General features: G+C 34.7%; 1 protein-coding gene across 6 annotated transcripts in view; it reads right to left on the reverse strand.

Annotated features, from left to right (window-relative positions):
- Window positions 1-224: 224 nt before the first annotated feature.
- LOC106874489 (uncharacterized) overlaps window positions 225-15,703 on the reverse strand; it is a 408,363-nt gene continuing 392,884 nt past the window's right edge. For all 6 annotated transcript variants that reach the window (XM_089360831.1, XM_014922234.3, XM_014922232.3 and 3 more), the window contains 3 exons: window positions 13,615-13,738; window positions 10,257-10,460; window positions 225-1,602 (listed from right to left, as the gene is read on the reverse strand). In XM_089360831.1, coding sequence (XP_089216957.1) covers window positions 565-1,602; window positions 10,257-10,460; window positions 13,615-13,738 — 1,366 coding nt within the window. In that variant the 3' untranslated portion in view covers window positions 225-564. The remainder of the gene's footprint in view (window positions 1,603-10,256; window positions 10,461-13,614; window positions 13,739-15,703) is intronic.

The following is a 15,703-nucleotide window of genomic DNA, read 5'->3' on the forward strand; positions in this document are numbered from 1 at the left end:
ATATATATATATATATATATATATATATACATATATATATGTATATATATATGTATATATATACATACATATATATATACATACACACACACACACACATATATATATATATATATATATATACATATATATATATATATATATATATATATATATATATATATATATATATATATATACATATATATATATATGTATGTGTATGAATACTGAAATAGTTTCTAAAATTAAAATAATGTATTCTTTTATTCTCCAATATATGATTTGTAATTTTAAATAATTTATGCATATAATTTTGGTAATGTGGTGCTTATGTTTGGAAAGCTACCAAATACTGGGTGTCTTAACAATCTTGTAAGTTTATAGCAATGCATTTATGTACATGTCATAACCTATGTTTTATTATTCTAGTCATTTTGTAGAGAGGTATAACACACGCGCATACATACACACACACACATAGACATGCTCACACATAAGTTAGATAAGAGAGGAGGGGAGATGAGAACGTATTGATTATTGGTCAATCTCTTCACAAGATATTAACATGGAAATGAAGTGAGATTAAAGCATTTCAGATTCTCCAGTTGCCATAGGAGGTAAAGTTCCCATAATGCCGGGCGTCGATCTTGTGGAAGAAGTTGGGGAAGGAGGTAGTGAAGAGGTGGTATGTTCACAAGGGTTTTCGTCTTCAGTGTCTATCTGGGGTTGGTTTTCGGTGTTAATTTTTGCTGCTGGTGAAACATTGCAGCTAATGAAGTCGTTCGTTGGATGTGTGTAGTTACCCTCAATATCCATTACAACACAAGAGTCTGAGTTCTCTTTCCGGCTGTCTTGTTCAGAAGAGATAATCATATTACAAGGCAGGTCATTGAAGTTATCTGTCGGATTGTTATTGTCCGTACACAAATCTTCATTGTCTGCGAGATTGTCAATGAAGATCTCGGTGTCAGTCACTATTGTTTGGTCGATGTTACTGTCCAACAGAGACGGGTGCAAATTTATGATCTCCTGTTCGTTATCGAGAACGTTATCATCAATGTTGTCTCTGAAAGCAGGTGAAACACTGCTTGACCCATCATTCGTCTTTCCTGGTAGAATAGGCTGATAGAGAACATGTGGACCTTTTTCTGAAGAAGGTGAGCTTATAGAACTGCTACTTGCATACTCCCCACTTGGCCCTTGATAAGGGGATACATACTCTAACTGACCAGTGCCATAAGAGTAGAACTTATTACTAGAAGATAGGCTTGAGTCAGACTGGGTGAGTCCAGCAGTTACTGAACCCAGAGTAGAGTCTTCGACTGCTTGTTCTAACCAGGCTATATCCGGTGATGCAATATTGGCATTTGATACTGGAATTTGGTTTAGGCTTGTAGCATCTTCAGAAGCCATCTCAGCTAGGTCCTCATTGACATTTTCTTCTGTAGTATTGGCATTATTATTATTGGGGAAATTCTCAAATGCTAACGAGTTTCCAAACTGCACAGGTGCAACGTTGCTCTCTTTACTGTCGTTATCCTTAGAATTTGCCACTTCTGATGCTAGAAGAGGCTTTGATTCACTTTCTCCTTCGTCTTCAGCTTCATCAGTTTCATAACCCTGAAATATAAGAGTAAAACAGAAATAAAATCAACATGTTAAAAAATAAGTTACAAAATGTTATGAAATATAATCTGAAAGGTCAATATTTTATCTCAATACTGCACTTAGTCCAGGGAGGGGGTGTGAAAGACTGAACTTTCATGGGTTCCGGCAACAATTGACCCTGCAATAGTTCAGTCCTGTGAATAAGTACTCCATAGTTAGAAGCAATGTATAACTGATGCTACTTTGAAATATCACATACAAGTCCTTATATGGACATGGAATGGGAAAGGAGCTAGAAATCACTTCAGTATGTTTAGCATCCAAGACCTACTGAAGTCAGTTGGTTCAGATAACCAGGTGTCTAGCCACCTTGAAGTACTCTTAGAAGTATGAAGTGTTTACAAGAAAAAGGAAGAAAAACTCTTCTACAAAACCTTAATGTATAAGTATGAATTTTGGAATCTCGCCAACTTCATGTTAAAAGGTAAAAGGCAAAGGTTACCTTATTGAGTCCTGCCAACTCATAAAGGCCGGTTTCCTGGTGTATAAATTCCCCACGTGGATGGGACACTGGTCCATTGCAGGAATATTCATTTTCGCCAGCTGAGTGGACTGGATCAATGTGAAATGAAGTGTTTTGCTCAAGGACACAACATGTTGCCTGGTCCAGGAATTGAAACTACAATCTTACAATCTTGAGTCCAACACCCTAACCACTAAGCCACGCACCTCCACTTCATGTTGACATAAAGAGAGGTTAAACTGGATGCTTTATAGATTTTAAACACCACAAATTTAGTTATATTAAGATACATAAAAAGTGAATTATCGATCATTATATTATTTTATTCTGTCAGAAATTTGGCATTTCTTTTTAGACAAGAATAATTGATATCTTTTCGAAATGGGATCCAGTTATATAAAAGATCTAATTAAAAAAAATTGTTCTTACATCTCATATAAATAAAGCGGGGGGAAAATGGAAAAAAGAAAAATAGGGATGAATAAATAAAAGATGTGAAATGAATACAAGAATGTAAAAATAGAATAAAAATTTTTCAATTATTCCCTCAGAAACCTCAAGAGACAAGCTAGAAGTTAATGTTAGTGTTATGCCTAGGGTGTCCTAGTAGTAGTAGTAGTAGTAGTAGTAGCAGTGAAGGTAGCAAGCTGGCAGAATTGTTACTGCACCGGGCAAAATGCTTAGTGGCATTTCGTCTGTCTTTACATTCTGGGTTCAAATGCCACCAAGGTTGACTTTACCTTTCGACTTTTCAAAATTTATAAATTAAGTAACACTGGGATCAATGAAATCAACTAGTCCTGTCCCCTAATATTTCAGACCTTTTTTTGTAGAAAGGATTATTATTATTATTAGTACTAGTAGAAGCAAAGTAATAAATTAGGAATGTCAATAGAGTTTGGCCATTTAAGATCAAGGTTTGTTGATTGTAACATTAGTAGTCAATTGGCAGTGGAGGCGCAATGGCCCAGTGGTTAGGGCAGCAGACTTGCGATCATAGGATCGCGGTTTCGATTCTAAGACCGGCCGTTGTGAGTGTTTATTGAGCGAAAACACCTAAAGCTCCACGAGGCTCCGGCAGGGGATGGTGGCGAACCCTGCTGTACTCTTTCACCACAACTTTCTCTCACTCTTACTTCCTGTTTCTGCTGTGCCTGTAATTCAAAGGGTCAGCCTTGTCACACTGTGTCACGCTGAATGAACCCGAGAACTACGTTAAGGGTACACGTGTCAGTGGAGTGCTCAGCCACTTGCACGTTAATTTCACGAGCAGGCTGTTCCCTTGATCAGATCAACTGGAACCCTCAATGTTGTAAGCGACGGAGTGCCAACAACAGTCAATTGGCAGAGAGTTCGATTGAATTTGTTGTGATACTTGCTCCAGCTGTCTGTCAGTCTGAGTTCAAATCCTATCAAGACCAGCTTTGCCTTTCAACCCTTCTAGGTTGATAAATAATGTACCAGTCCAGTCCATTCCAGTCCAGTGCTGATGCCTCCCTCTTTCACCCTGGCTGTCAAATCCTGGATGTTAAACTGAGTCTGGGGTTGGGAGGGTTTTAAGCAACGTTGGGTCTACTTGCAACTGCAAGAGCACCTAAAGCCATTAACCCTTCACAATAGCCTGGCTTTTATTATTAATTGTTATACAATGTAGTATATGGTGGTGAGCTGGCAGAATCGTTAGCAGCATTTTGTCCATCCTTACGTTCTGAGTTCAAATTCTGCTGAGGTTGACTTTGTCTTTCATCCTTTCAGGGTTGATAAATTAAGTACCAGTGAAACACTGGGGTCAATGTAATCGACTAGTCACCTCCTCCAAAATTTCAAGCCTTGTGCCTTTAGTAGAAAGGATTGCCATCAAATTTGAATTCTTTGCAATCAAATTTGAAGGCAAAGAATCCAAACTAGATCGGAAACATCTATATTATTATTATTATTATTATTATTATTATTATTATTATTATCATTATTATTAAGGTGGAAACCTGGCAGAATTGTTAGCATGATGGGCAAAATGCTTAGCAGTATTTCATCTGTCTCCACGTGCTGAGTTCAAATTCTGTTGAGGCCGACTTTGCCCTTTGTCCTTTTGGGGTCAATTAATTAAGTACCAGTAAAACACAGGTGTCGATGTAATTGACTAACCTTCTCCCCACAAATTTAAGGCCTTTGATAGAAAGGACTATTTAATGTGGTGATCTGGCAGAATCATTAGCACACCGCACAAAATACTTAGCAGCCTTTTGTCTGTCTTTACATTCTGAGTTCAAATTCCACTGAGGTCGACTATGCCTTTCATCTGCTTATCTTTCCATATGTATGTGTGTTTGTGTGTGTGAAAACGTAAATTAACAGTCATCAGAAATGGTTGTATGGAAGTAGCTTGGGCCATTTTTTAGTGGAATTATATTTGTAAAAGCTATTAGCAAAACGTTTGTTTGAATTGTCCTTTAGACAATCCTTATATATAACTTCATCATCATCATCGTCGTCGTTTAACGTCCGCTTTCCATGCTAGCATGGGTTGGACGGTTTGACTGAGGACTGGTGAAACCAGATGGTTACACCAGGCTCCAATCTGATTTGGCAGAGTTTCTACAGCTGGATGCCTTTCCTAACGCCAACCACTCTGAGAGTGTAGTGGGTGCTTTTACGTGCCACTAGCATGAAGGCCAGTCAAGCGGTACTGGCAACGGCCACGCTCAAAATGGTGTATTTTATGTGCCACCCGCACAAGAGCCAGTCCAGGGGCACTGGCAACGATTTCGCTCGAAAGTCCTTACACATGCCGTGGGCAACACACACACACACACACACATGTATGTATATGTATTTGTAAAATTTACCTGCAATATTTTCATTTCTGGTGTGGTGACTTTTTAATGTAATCAGTGACTTTTTGAAAATATTTGCCAACTTTTTTAATGAAAATAGTTTAATAACCCTAACCCTACTCAGAAAATTTTACATCATGCCTTGTTAGGATGCAAAAAAAAATTTTTTTTTAAATAGCAAACACATGCAAAAATCTTTAACAAAAATGCGCAGGCAGTGTGGTAAGAAGCTTGCTTCCCAACCACATGGTTCTGGGTTCACTCCCACTGTGTAGTACCTTGGGCAAGTGTCTTCCACTATATTCCCAGGCCAACTAGAAACCTGTGAGGGATTTTGGTTGACAGAAACTGAATGAAGCCCATCCTTTCTTCCTCTGTACTACTACGTATCTCGCCTTACCCCTCTTGTTCTTCCTCTGTTACTACTACGTATCTCTTTTTTCTCCCTCGTATTTCCTCTTTTTCTTTTTTCCTCTCGTTGCTCACCATTCTTCTACTTCCTCCCTCTCTTTCTCCCTCTACCACTCTCTCTCTTCCCTTTACACCGGCATGGTCACATGCTTCCGGTCAATAATCCTTTCCTTCCTTGGCTTTCGCCAAGTAACACACGCCAGCACTTTGTCTCTCTCGGTTCCGTGCCTCATCGCGTTCATACACATAATTTTTCTCGTCTGGCCGTAAAGCCTTTTCTGTTTGTTTTCCTGTCTTGTTTTTTGTCCGCCACTACATTCCTCCATGACTAGATTTAATTTGCGTATACAGATTTAATCTGTGATCCATGGGACGAGCCGTTTTAACGTTGCGTCCTGCCCGAAGCTCGTCGAAACGCCGGTGTTAAAACGTGGGTAGCTGATGAAGTAGAATGTTCTCTATGTGGCTCGTGTGTTCTCGTCTACGTTTGTTTGCAATGTCCTGTACCCAGATATGTACCTATACATACAGGTGGATGTCGGTATGCACATACCTGTACGTATATATGCATATACTCATTTACTTTTGTTTTTATATATATATATATATATATATATATATATATATTTGGCAGGAGAGGCAACAAAAGAAAGAAAGAGACCTTGATATTATGCAAATAGAGGAATGTATCTGTAAAAATATGTGACACTTATTCAGTAGCCATGATAAAACTCTGAGTTTCCAATGCCCGGGCGGTGTTCCGCTCCGACAATCTCTTCAGTTATCCAGCCACCGGAGGTTAACTGAAGAGATGGTCGGAGCGGAACACCACCTGGGCATCGGAAACTCGGAGTTTTATCATGGCTACTGAATAAGTGTCACATATATATATATATATATATATATATATATACATATTTGTTTTGCAAATATATATATATATATATATATGTATATATGTATGTATACATACATAGAGGTATAACTGTGTAGTTAGAAGTTTGCTTCCCAGCTACATGGTACAGAGTTCAGTCCCATTGCGTGACACCTTGGGCAAGTGTCTTGGGCTGAAAGAAGCCTGTCGTGTCTTTGCGTTAGTGTTTGTCCCCCACTACTGCTTGATAACAAGTGTTGATGTGTTTATGTCCCTGTAACTTAGCAGTTTGGCAAAGGAGATCAATAGAATAAGTGCCAGGCTTAAAAAGAAAAAAAATATGTACTGAAGTCGATTCATTCGACTAAAAATTCTTCAAGGTGGTGCTCCAGCATGGCCGCAGTCTAATGACTGGAACAAGTAAAAGATAAAACATAAAAGTAAAAGAAATAAATAAAATAATACAGAAATAAAATTTCTCCCCCCCCCACTTACCAAACAAATGAAAAAGAAAAAAGAAACATAATAAAGATGTGATTAAAGAAATGTTTTTCAATAATTAAAAATAATAAAAATGATTAAAAATAATAGAAATAATTTAAAAAACATAACAGGTTAAAAACAAAGAGATGGTTTGTAAAAAAAAAAAAAAAAAAAAAAAAAAAAAATAAAAGCACACTTGGACTTAACTGAAAATAGGGGAGGTATCAATGAAAGAATGTATAATTGCTTCTATAAAAACTGGTTGAGGAAGCAAACCTGTTGGGTAACAAATAATTAGACACAGAAGAGTAATTAAATTAAATTAAAATAAAATAAATAAAATTTGCCATGAACAAATTTAACAAAAAAAAAAATACAAGAAAAACAAAAGAAACAGGGAAAAAAATATGAGTATGTAAGAACAACATCAATATCTATGCAGAAATGCAGAAATTACTTGGCAATGTGGATATATGATGGTTACTGTTTGTTGTGGCAAGTTTTAAGTCCCATTTTCCCTGTTGCTACATGAAAATCCCACATGGGCATGTGTCTTCTACAATAGCCTCAGACCAACCAAAGCCTTGTCAGTGAATTTGGTAGACGGAAACTGAAAGAAGCTCATCGTATATATATACATATATATATATATATAATTATTTAAAATTATAATACAGGGTATCTAAGAGATACCGCCACGCTGAAAAATAGCAGTCAAATCCTGACTTTAAAACCACAATAAATGTCCACATAGGATAAGGAGCGAAGACGAAGACCAAATAAACCAGTAAAAATAACAAAGATAATTCCAGATCCTGGATTTCTGGCTTTGCATAAATAATGCTTTGCCTTCATCGGTGGAATATACTCAGAAATACATAAATACAAATATATGTATATAAACAGTATACTTACATATACGGATGTATACACACATATGTATGCATGTATGTACATGACTAGCTTAAATAGCCCGCCTAAAATATCGATCTTATCTTTATTTATATAAATTAGTTTTGTCAGTGTATTTACTGCGCTGATATTCTGTCCGTATTCGCACGAGGAGTTTTTAGGCGGGCTATTTAAGCTAGTCGTGTACATACGTGCATATATATGTGTGTATACGTCCGTATATGTAAGTATACTGTTTATATACATATATTTGTATTTATGTATTTCTGAGTATATTCCACCGATGAAGGCAAAACATTATTTATGCAAAGCCAGAAATCCAGGATCTGGAATTATCTTTGTTATTTTTACTGGTTTATTTGGTCTTCGTCTTCGCTCCTTATGCTATGTGGACATTTATTGTGGTTTTAAAGTCAGGATTTGACTGCTATTTTTCAGCATGGCGGTATCTCTTAGATACCCTGTATTATAATTTTAAATAATTATTACCTTTGATGGTTTTTATTCCCATGCTGACCACTTGATAAGATCAATATTTTAAATATCGATCTTATCCTTATTTATATTACTTATATAAATATATATATATATATATATATATATATATATATATATATATGTGTGTGTGTTTATTATGGTAGTTTTGACTTTAAGAGTCCTTCCTAGTGTGAGGCATTTATGTATAGTAATGCCTTTAATATAAATAAATATATTTATAGGGAATTAATAAATTTTTCCCTTATGAGGTTTTTCATGCTAGCTACATGATAAATTCTTATAAAGATTTTGTCCTATATTTAAATTATATATATATATATGTGTGTGTGTGTGTGTGTATATATAGGAAGGGCATCCAGCTGTAGAAACTCTGCCAAATCAGACTGGAGCCTGGTGTTGCCATCCGGTTTCACCAGTCCTCAGTCAAATCGTCCAACCCATGCTAGCATGGAAAGCGGACGTTAAACGATGATGATGATGATATCATTATTAATCATAGGGCAGCAAAAGAAATTTTAGAAATTTAATTTACCACCAGTGGTCCAGCGAGAATAAAAAATTAGTCAATAGACTACATATATATTATTCATTTAAAATATGTTTTTATTTTTCATCCTCTTTCGAAATTATCCCTATTTTTGTGGTATAGAGTTTTTTGCTGCTCTTTCTAGCGGGTTAGATGTCCTATTATAAGCATCTCTATAAATATATATATATATATATATATATATATATATATATATATATATATATATGTATATGTATATATATAAATAAATATATGTATATATGTATATTTATGTATATATATATATATATATATATATATATATATATATATGTATGTATATATATAAATATGTATGTTATGTATATATGTATATATATATATATATATATATATATTCAAAAATTTGAAAATCCTACAAGACTAGGTGAAAAACGCTTTATATCATTTATAAAGCATGTGACATTAATAAAAATCTGTAAATGTACAACCATCCAGATTTCTGAGTACCTTAATTTTTTTCTATAATATAATTCCTGTACATCACCTCCAAACCTTCCAATATATATATATATATGTAACTGCTATCTTTCTGTGCTCGAGTTCGTCACATCACAGCGTTCAGTATCTCATCTAGTTCGGTCTAACAGCCCTCAACGTTTGTTTTCCCATGTGTTCATTCTGTTGTCTGTAAAAAGTTCATTTTTTGTGCTTTGTTTATGTTCCCGTTCCTTTTTTGTCCACGTTTTTTTTTTGACGTCCTGTACCCGGATATGCATCTATATATACATGTAGATGTAGGTATGTACATATATGTATGTATATATGCATATGTTCACATATCATTTGTATTTTATATATATATATAAATATATATATATTTATATATATATATATATATATATATATATATGAACAGGAATGGGATAGTTTCATGGAATCTTGTGCTACACACAATATGCACAAATCTATACCTCATGTCTACCTATTCCAGAAACAGCTGTAAAGTACTACCCACACACATCTTTTATGTATATATATATATATGTGTGTGTATATATATGTGTGGATACATACACATATATATATGCCTGAATACATATATATGTATGTGTATGTATATATATATATATGTGAATACACACACACACACACACACACACACACATACACATACATATATATATATATATATATATGTGTGTAGGTATATGTATGTATGTGTGTGTGTGTGTGTTTGTATATATATATATATGTATATATATACACATAAAGAATATATATTGTGTACATATTCTGGATAAGTAGATCAAGTAAGACAATATTATTGAATATCAAAATTCAATATGAAAATGTTTATGATTTGATAGCAATTGCAATATCTCTAGATATTTGTATGTATATATATATATGTGTGTGTGTGTGTGTGCGTGTGCATATAAAAAGCTGATATTGAAAATATAACCAAAACATTATTTTGTATATATATACTCAAAGAGAAAAGGTGTAGATCTTTCATATAGAAACTTAAAACATCTGATAACATCTCCTTTCTTTGAGATGGAATATACCGAAAAAGTGAACAGTTAATGCAGCTCATGAATTTCCACTGCAATGGATTACCTTCTTTGATGTGTCATCTTCATCGATATACTTAATCGACGATGCTGGAGACTGTACGGAAGCTGTCTTGTCATCTGCTTGCGGCAATTGTGGCGTTATTAGATACATTGGGTTGTCAGTGCTGGCAGTTTGTTTTGGGGAGTTCTGGATAGAATTACCATTCCCAGAATTCCTTTCATCTTCAACTTTGCTCGGCGAAGCACTCTAAGAATAAAAAGAAAGAAATTGAAATAGTAGTAGTAGTAGTAGTAGTAGTAGTAATTATCATTATTATTATTGAGTGAGAGGGTAGCATATGCCATCAAAGTGATGCTGGGGTACAAATATACGAAGCCCAGTTACACATACTTTGACTATAATTTGTACAATCAGAGTAAAGTGCATCAAGAGAGAGAGAGAGAGAGAGAGAGAGAGAGAATGCTGCTCTACAGCATAAGAGGTCAGTGCTTCATCTATTATTATTATTATTATTATTATTATTATTATTATTATTATTATTATTATCATTATCATTATTATTATTGCACGTCCAACCCATGCTAGCATGGAAAGCGGACGTTAAACGATGATGATGATGATGATGTTTGACTTTTGCTTTACATTTGTACAAGTTGGTTCCAAGTCTCACCCAGAGACCTCAGCAGACAACAAGTTAGAAGTTCATGTTGGTATATACATATACATATATACGACGGTCTTATTTCAGTTTCTGTCTACCAAATCCACTCACAAGGCTTTGGTCGGTCCAAGGCTATAGTAGAAGACACCTGCCCAAAGTGCCACGCAGTGGGACTGAACCCGGAACCATGTGGTTGGTAAGTAAGCTACTTACCACACAGCCACTCCTAACATTATTATTTATGACATTGAGGTGGGGGCCAAACATTTTAAGAGAGGTGCTTAGTTGATTTAATCAATTCCAGTACTCGTTTAGTATATATTTTATTGTCACTGGAACGATGAAAGGATAGAAAATACTCATCAAAGTTGTCAATTTAGAATATAAATAATGTATATGAGTATTACTTACAACTGTAAAGATTTTAGTCTGCAATTCTACTAATTCTGCCAATCCACTGCCTTACCACTCTGGGCTATCAGTCTTATAATGTATACTATTGTATATTTATGTATGTGTATACGTACACCGTACCATACGAAGGGAGACAACTCCAATCTTTTCGGTGTTGTCTCCCTTGGTTCTATTTATGTACATATCTAAATTATCAAGTTTCATTTTTGTATCTGGTTTGCAAGATTCTTTATGGGAATTCGTTTGTTGAAGCAAATTATGTTGTGTCTGGGGAGAGTCATGCTGTCTTAATGCCTTATTACTTAACACACTCACTGGTTCGATTTCCACTCATTTATATTTTTTCTTCCAAAGTTTTCTTTGCTTTCGCAACTTTTGTCCATTATTGGAGCTCGAATAATGGACAGAATCAACATCCATTGACAAGGTTGCAAAAGGCAACGAAAATTTTGGAAGAAAAAATACAAATAATAAAGGAGTGGAAATCGAACCTGTGAGTGTGTCAGATAATAAGTCAGATAATATGACCCTCCCCAGACACAACATAATTTTTCAGTTTTACTGTTTAAATAAATAATTAAAAACATGTTTCATGTTTTCAATTCAAAGCCTATTACAAAATGTAAATAATTGCATTTAAATATCAATTAATTTTTCTGTTTTAACTTAATTACATAATCATTTTGTAATGCATTTAAGTAAAATTAATATATTTGCTGTCAGTTTTTGAAGATAGCATTAATAATTGACTGGACAATCAAAGCAACTCCAAAACAGAATGAAGAAAAATTTTCTATATAAATGTAATGGATTGTTTGAAATAAATTTCTTGACAAAAATGTTAAATGTTCATTTATACTGCTTCACCAGATAAGGGAAAGTGGTCCCTTTGGTCATTTGTTTTTAACCCTTTTGCTTTTAAATTGGCCTTATTAAGCCAGTTCAAACTTGCAAGATCCAGCCTCTCACATTTTAACCCTACGATGTCATTCTAAACTTAAACGGTCATACCATGGAAATCTCAAAGCCACAAGATAAGGCATAATTAATTCAAAATGATTTGAATGAATAAACATTGCATTTGCCAGAGGAATTTGAATATTAAAGGTTAAGGGCCTCTGAAGCTGACATAGAGGGAGAAGGAAGTGATTGTTAAACTGGAGACCGGCCCTCAGTGCTTGTACTAGAATTAGTTCTCATAAAGGCACTGCAGGACCAAGTGACAAATCAAGTTTACCACCCAAATTTGATTAAAATCTTTTGAAGTGCAGGCATGGCTGTGTGGTAGAACGTTTGCATTCCAACCGTATGAGTTTGTGTTCAGTCCCATAGTGTGGCACCTGGGGCATGTGTATTCCTACTATAGCCCTATGCTGACCAAAGCTTTGTGATAGGATTTAGCATACAGAAACTGAAAGAAGCCCATTGTATCTGTGTGTGTGTGTGTGTATATATATATATGTGTATACATATATGTGTGTGTGTGTGTGCATGTGTGTATGTATATATATTAATAAATAAATGGAGTCAAACACAGGTGTTATTCAAATTCTTTTACTTCCGACATATGTTTCGAAGACAACATTGGTATTATTCCAAAAGAATAAAATGGTGTAAAACAATGTAAACTTCTTTTCAGGGAAATGAAGAAATAAAACTCGTCAATAAGACATTTTAACATAATGTAATGGATGTGTATAATGATGAACGAAACGCTATTAAGTTTATTTAAAAAACCATTAGAAGATATAACGTCAAAGGTAGCCTATAGAAAGAGGAGGGGTAACCAGTGTTGTCTTCGAAATATATGTCCGAAGTAAAAGAATTTGAAGAACACCTGCGTTTAACTCCATTTATTTATTTATATATATTATACAAAATATTTCACATCAACCTGGAGTTTCTACCTTTACAAACAGGGTAGCCTTGCTAAACACAAATTTCTGCCTCTTTGGGCCTCGTCAGGAGCAATTGCATGCTAAAATAAAATCAGCTGTTGCTGATATAGCACAACAGTGATAGAAAAATCACCAATGCCACAATTATCCAGAAGGTTCCCGAGACAAAAATATATAAGCTTTAAAGCATTCAATATAATCAAATATGCCATTTCTATTAAAACATGTAATTAACTGAAACTAATTATACTGTAGCATATTAGAAGTGTTCAGTTTTTTGAACTATGATTAGAAGGGAAACTTAAAAGCATGCAGAGAAGAAACTAAATACATGATAAGATATATTTACTTCTGTCTGTGTTCTAGTGTTTCTGGCCAAACCTGTTGTCCATTCTCATTAATGAAATGATAAACTGAATATACTCACAGACCCTGTCTCTCTCCGGAGTAATTCACTGGAACCAGTGGAGTTTCGTAGTGCTACATTGCAGCTCCGAAATGTAGGTCTCTTAGCAATGGCCTGCTCTTCTCGTAATCGGTGTACATAGTTTCTAAAACAGACACATATATATATCATATAGTTATGTATACACATGTATACAACAAAAAAGAAAAGAAAAAACAATAACATACTCACACATACACACAAATGCTCAAATACAAGGGGTGGTGTAAGCTTTAAGGGTATCACAAAAAGCCTGGCTGGAGGCCCAACCTTCCGTCTTCTTTTACAGGGTGTAGAAAAACAGAAGAACCGTTGCAATAAGCGTGTGAATCTGAGAGGGGAATATGTTGAAAAACATCATAATTAACTGGCCCTCCTGTATTTTCTTTTATCCAAAGCCAGGAACTTTTCAGCACTCCCTAGTACAGTAGAGGCATGTGACTTAGTGGCATGTATTCTGGCTCTTTACATTCTGGGTTCAAATGTCACTGAGCTCAACTTTACTTCTCATCCTTTCAGGACTTAAAAAAATAAAGTACCAAAGTCAAGCGCTGTAGTTGATCCCTTCCCCTAAAATTTCAGGCGTTGTACTAAAAATTGAAACAGTTATATATTAAACATTGTACTAAATACACTGACCCCAAAAATACAAGGAAAGCTTCATTAATGAATTGGAACTTAGTACATATGAATTGGCAATCCAATACTTTATCTTCATAGTTATTTTACTTCATTATATATTAAAACATACATTGTACACAAACCATTCACGCATTGCACACTAAATATACATTTTCCATAAACCAATCAAGTGTTGCATGTTAAATACACATTAGAACAGAAACTATCCAACCATTGCACATTAAATATACTTTGATCACAAAATGCTAAACCATTATACATTTAATATGCTTTGTAGAAGAAAGGAAAAATAAAATCAGTACTTCCATTAATCGAAAAACTGGATTTACCAAAGTGTCTTCTTTGAATCCATTGCATAGCATAGAAAAACAACAGGGTAATGTTGTTATTAGGCGAGGTTAGGAAGGTAGCACTGAATCCATTGTGGTGTTAGTATAGCAGTGAAGACTACATCTTTATAGGTAGCTGTCACTGAATTAGTTTCTCTATGACCAGCTATTCATGTAAGCTGGTAAATATTACTTGAAAAATTCCTTGGATGAGAAAATTGTAATATTTTTTAAAACTTTGAAGTCTATTATTCATATGTTATACAATGAAGAGAACAAGGTCGGTGCTGCAGATTAATGATGCAAATAAGTGGTTTGCCATGTGGGCTGAGATCTAGGGGCACAAGAAACAGAAAAAAAAATGTAACAGACATGTCTTTTTTGGAATAATGGATCTTGAAGTACACATAATGCTATAAATAATCCTTTCTACTCTTGGCACAAAACCAGAAATTTTTGGGAAGGGGACTAGTTGATTGCATCGACTCCAGTGCACAACTGGTACTTATTTTATTGATCTTAAAAGGATGAAAGGTAAAGTCAACCACGGTGAAATTTGAACTCAGAATGTAAAGACATACAAAATGCTGCTAAGCAATTTGTTCAGCACACTAACAGTTCTGCCAGCTCAACACCTTTATAAAGATATAAATAATCCTTTAGGTACAAGGCTTGAATTTGGTGGGGAGCAGGGGTAAGTCGATTACATTGACTCCATTGTTCAACTGATACTTATTTTATTGACCCCGAAAAGATAAAAAGTGAAGTCGACCCCGCTGGCATTTGAATTCAGAACATGAAGATAGACAAAATACTGCTAAGCATTTTACCTGGCATGCTAACGATTCTCCCAGCTTGTCACCTTTATAAAACTATAAATAATAACAATGTGTAAATACTTGTTTGGGAAATCCTTTTGGACAGAAAAACTCAAAGGCTACCCTTGAGATTTGAACTCACATCTCCAGTAGACAAGATGAACAAATATCTATTTAATTTTAGCTTTAGTACCCATGTCTAACATCTAAGGATGTTGTAGTTATTTGAACAATGTTTTAGCAGAAAATTGAAAAATCACCAGCTGAAGTACTGATACGATA

The sequence above is a fragment of the Octopus bimaculoides genome, chromosome 12 (assembly GCF_046866305.1).
Source record: "Octopus bimaculoides isolate indiv1 chromosome 12, ASM4686630v1, whole genome shotgun sequence".
NCBI classification, from domain to species: domain Eukaryota; kingdom Metazoa; phylum Mollusca; class Cephalopoda; order Octopoda; family Octopodidae; genus Octopus; species Octopus bimaculoides.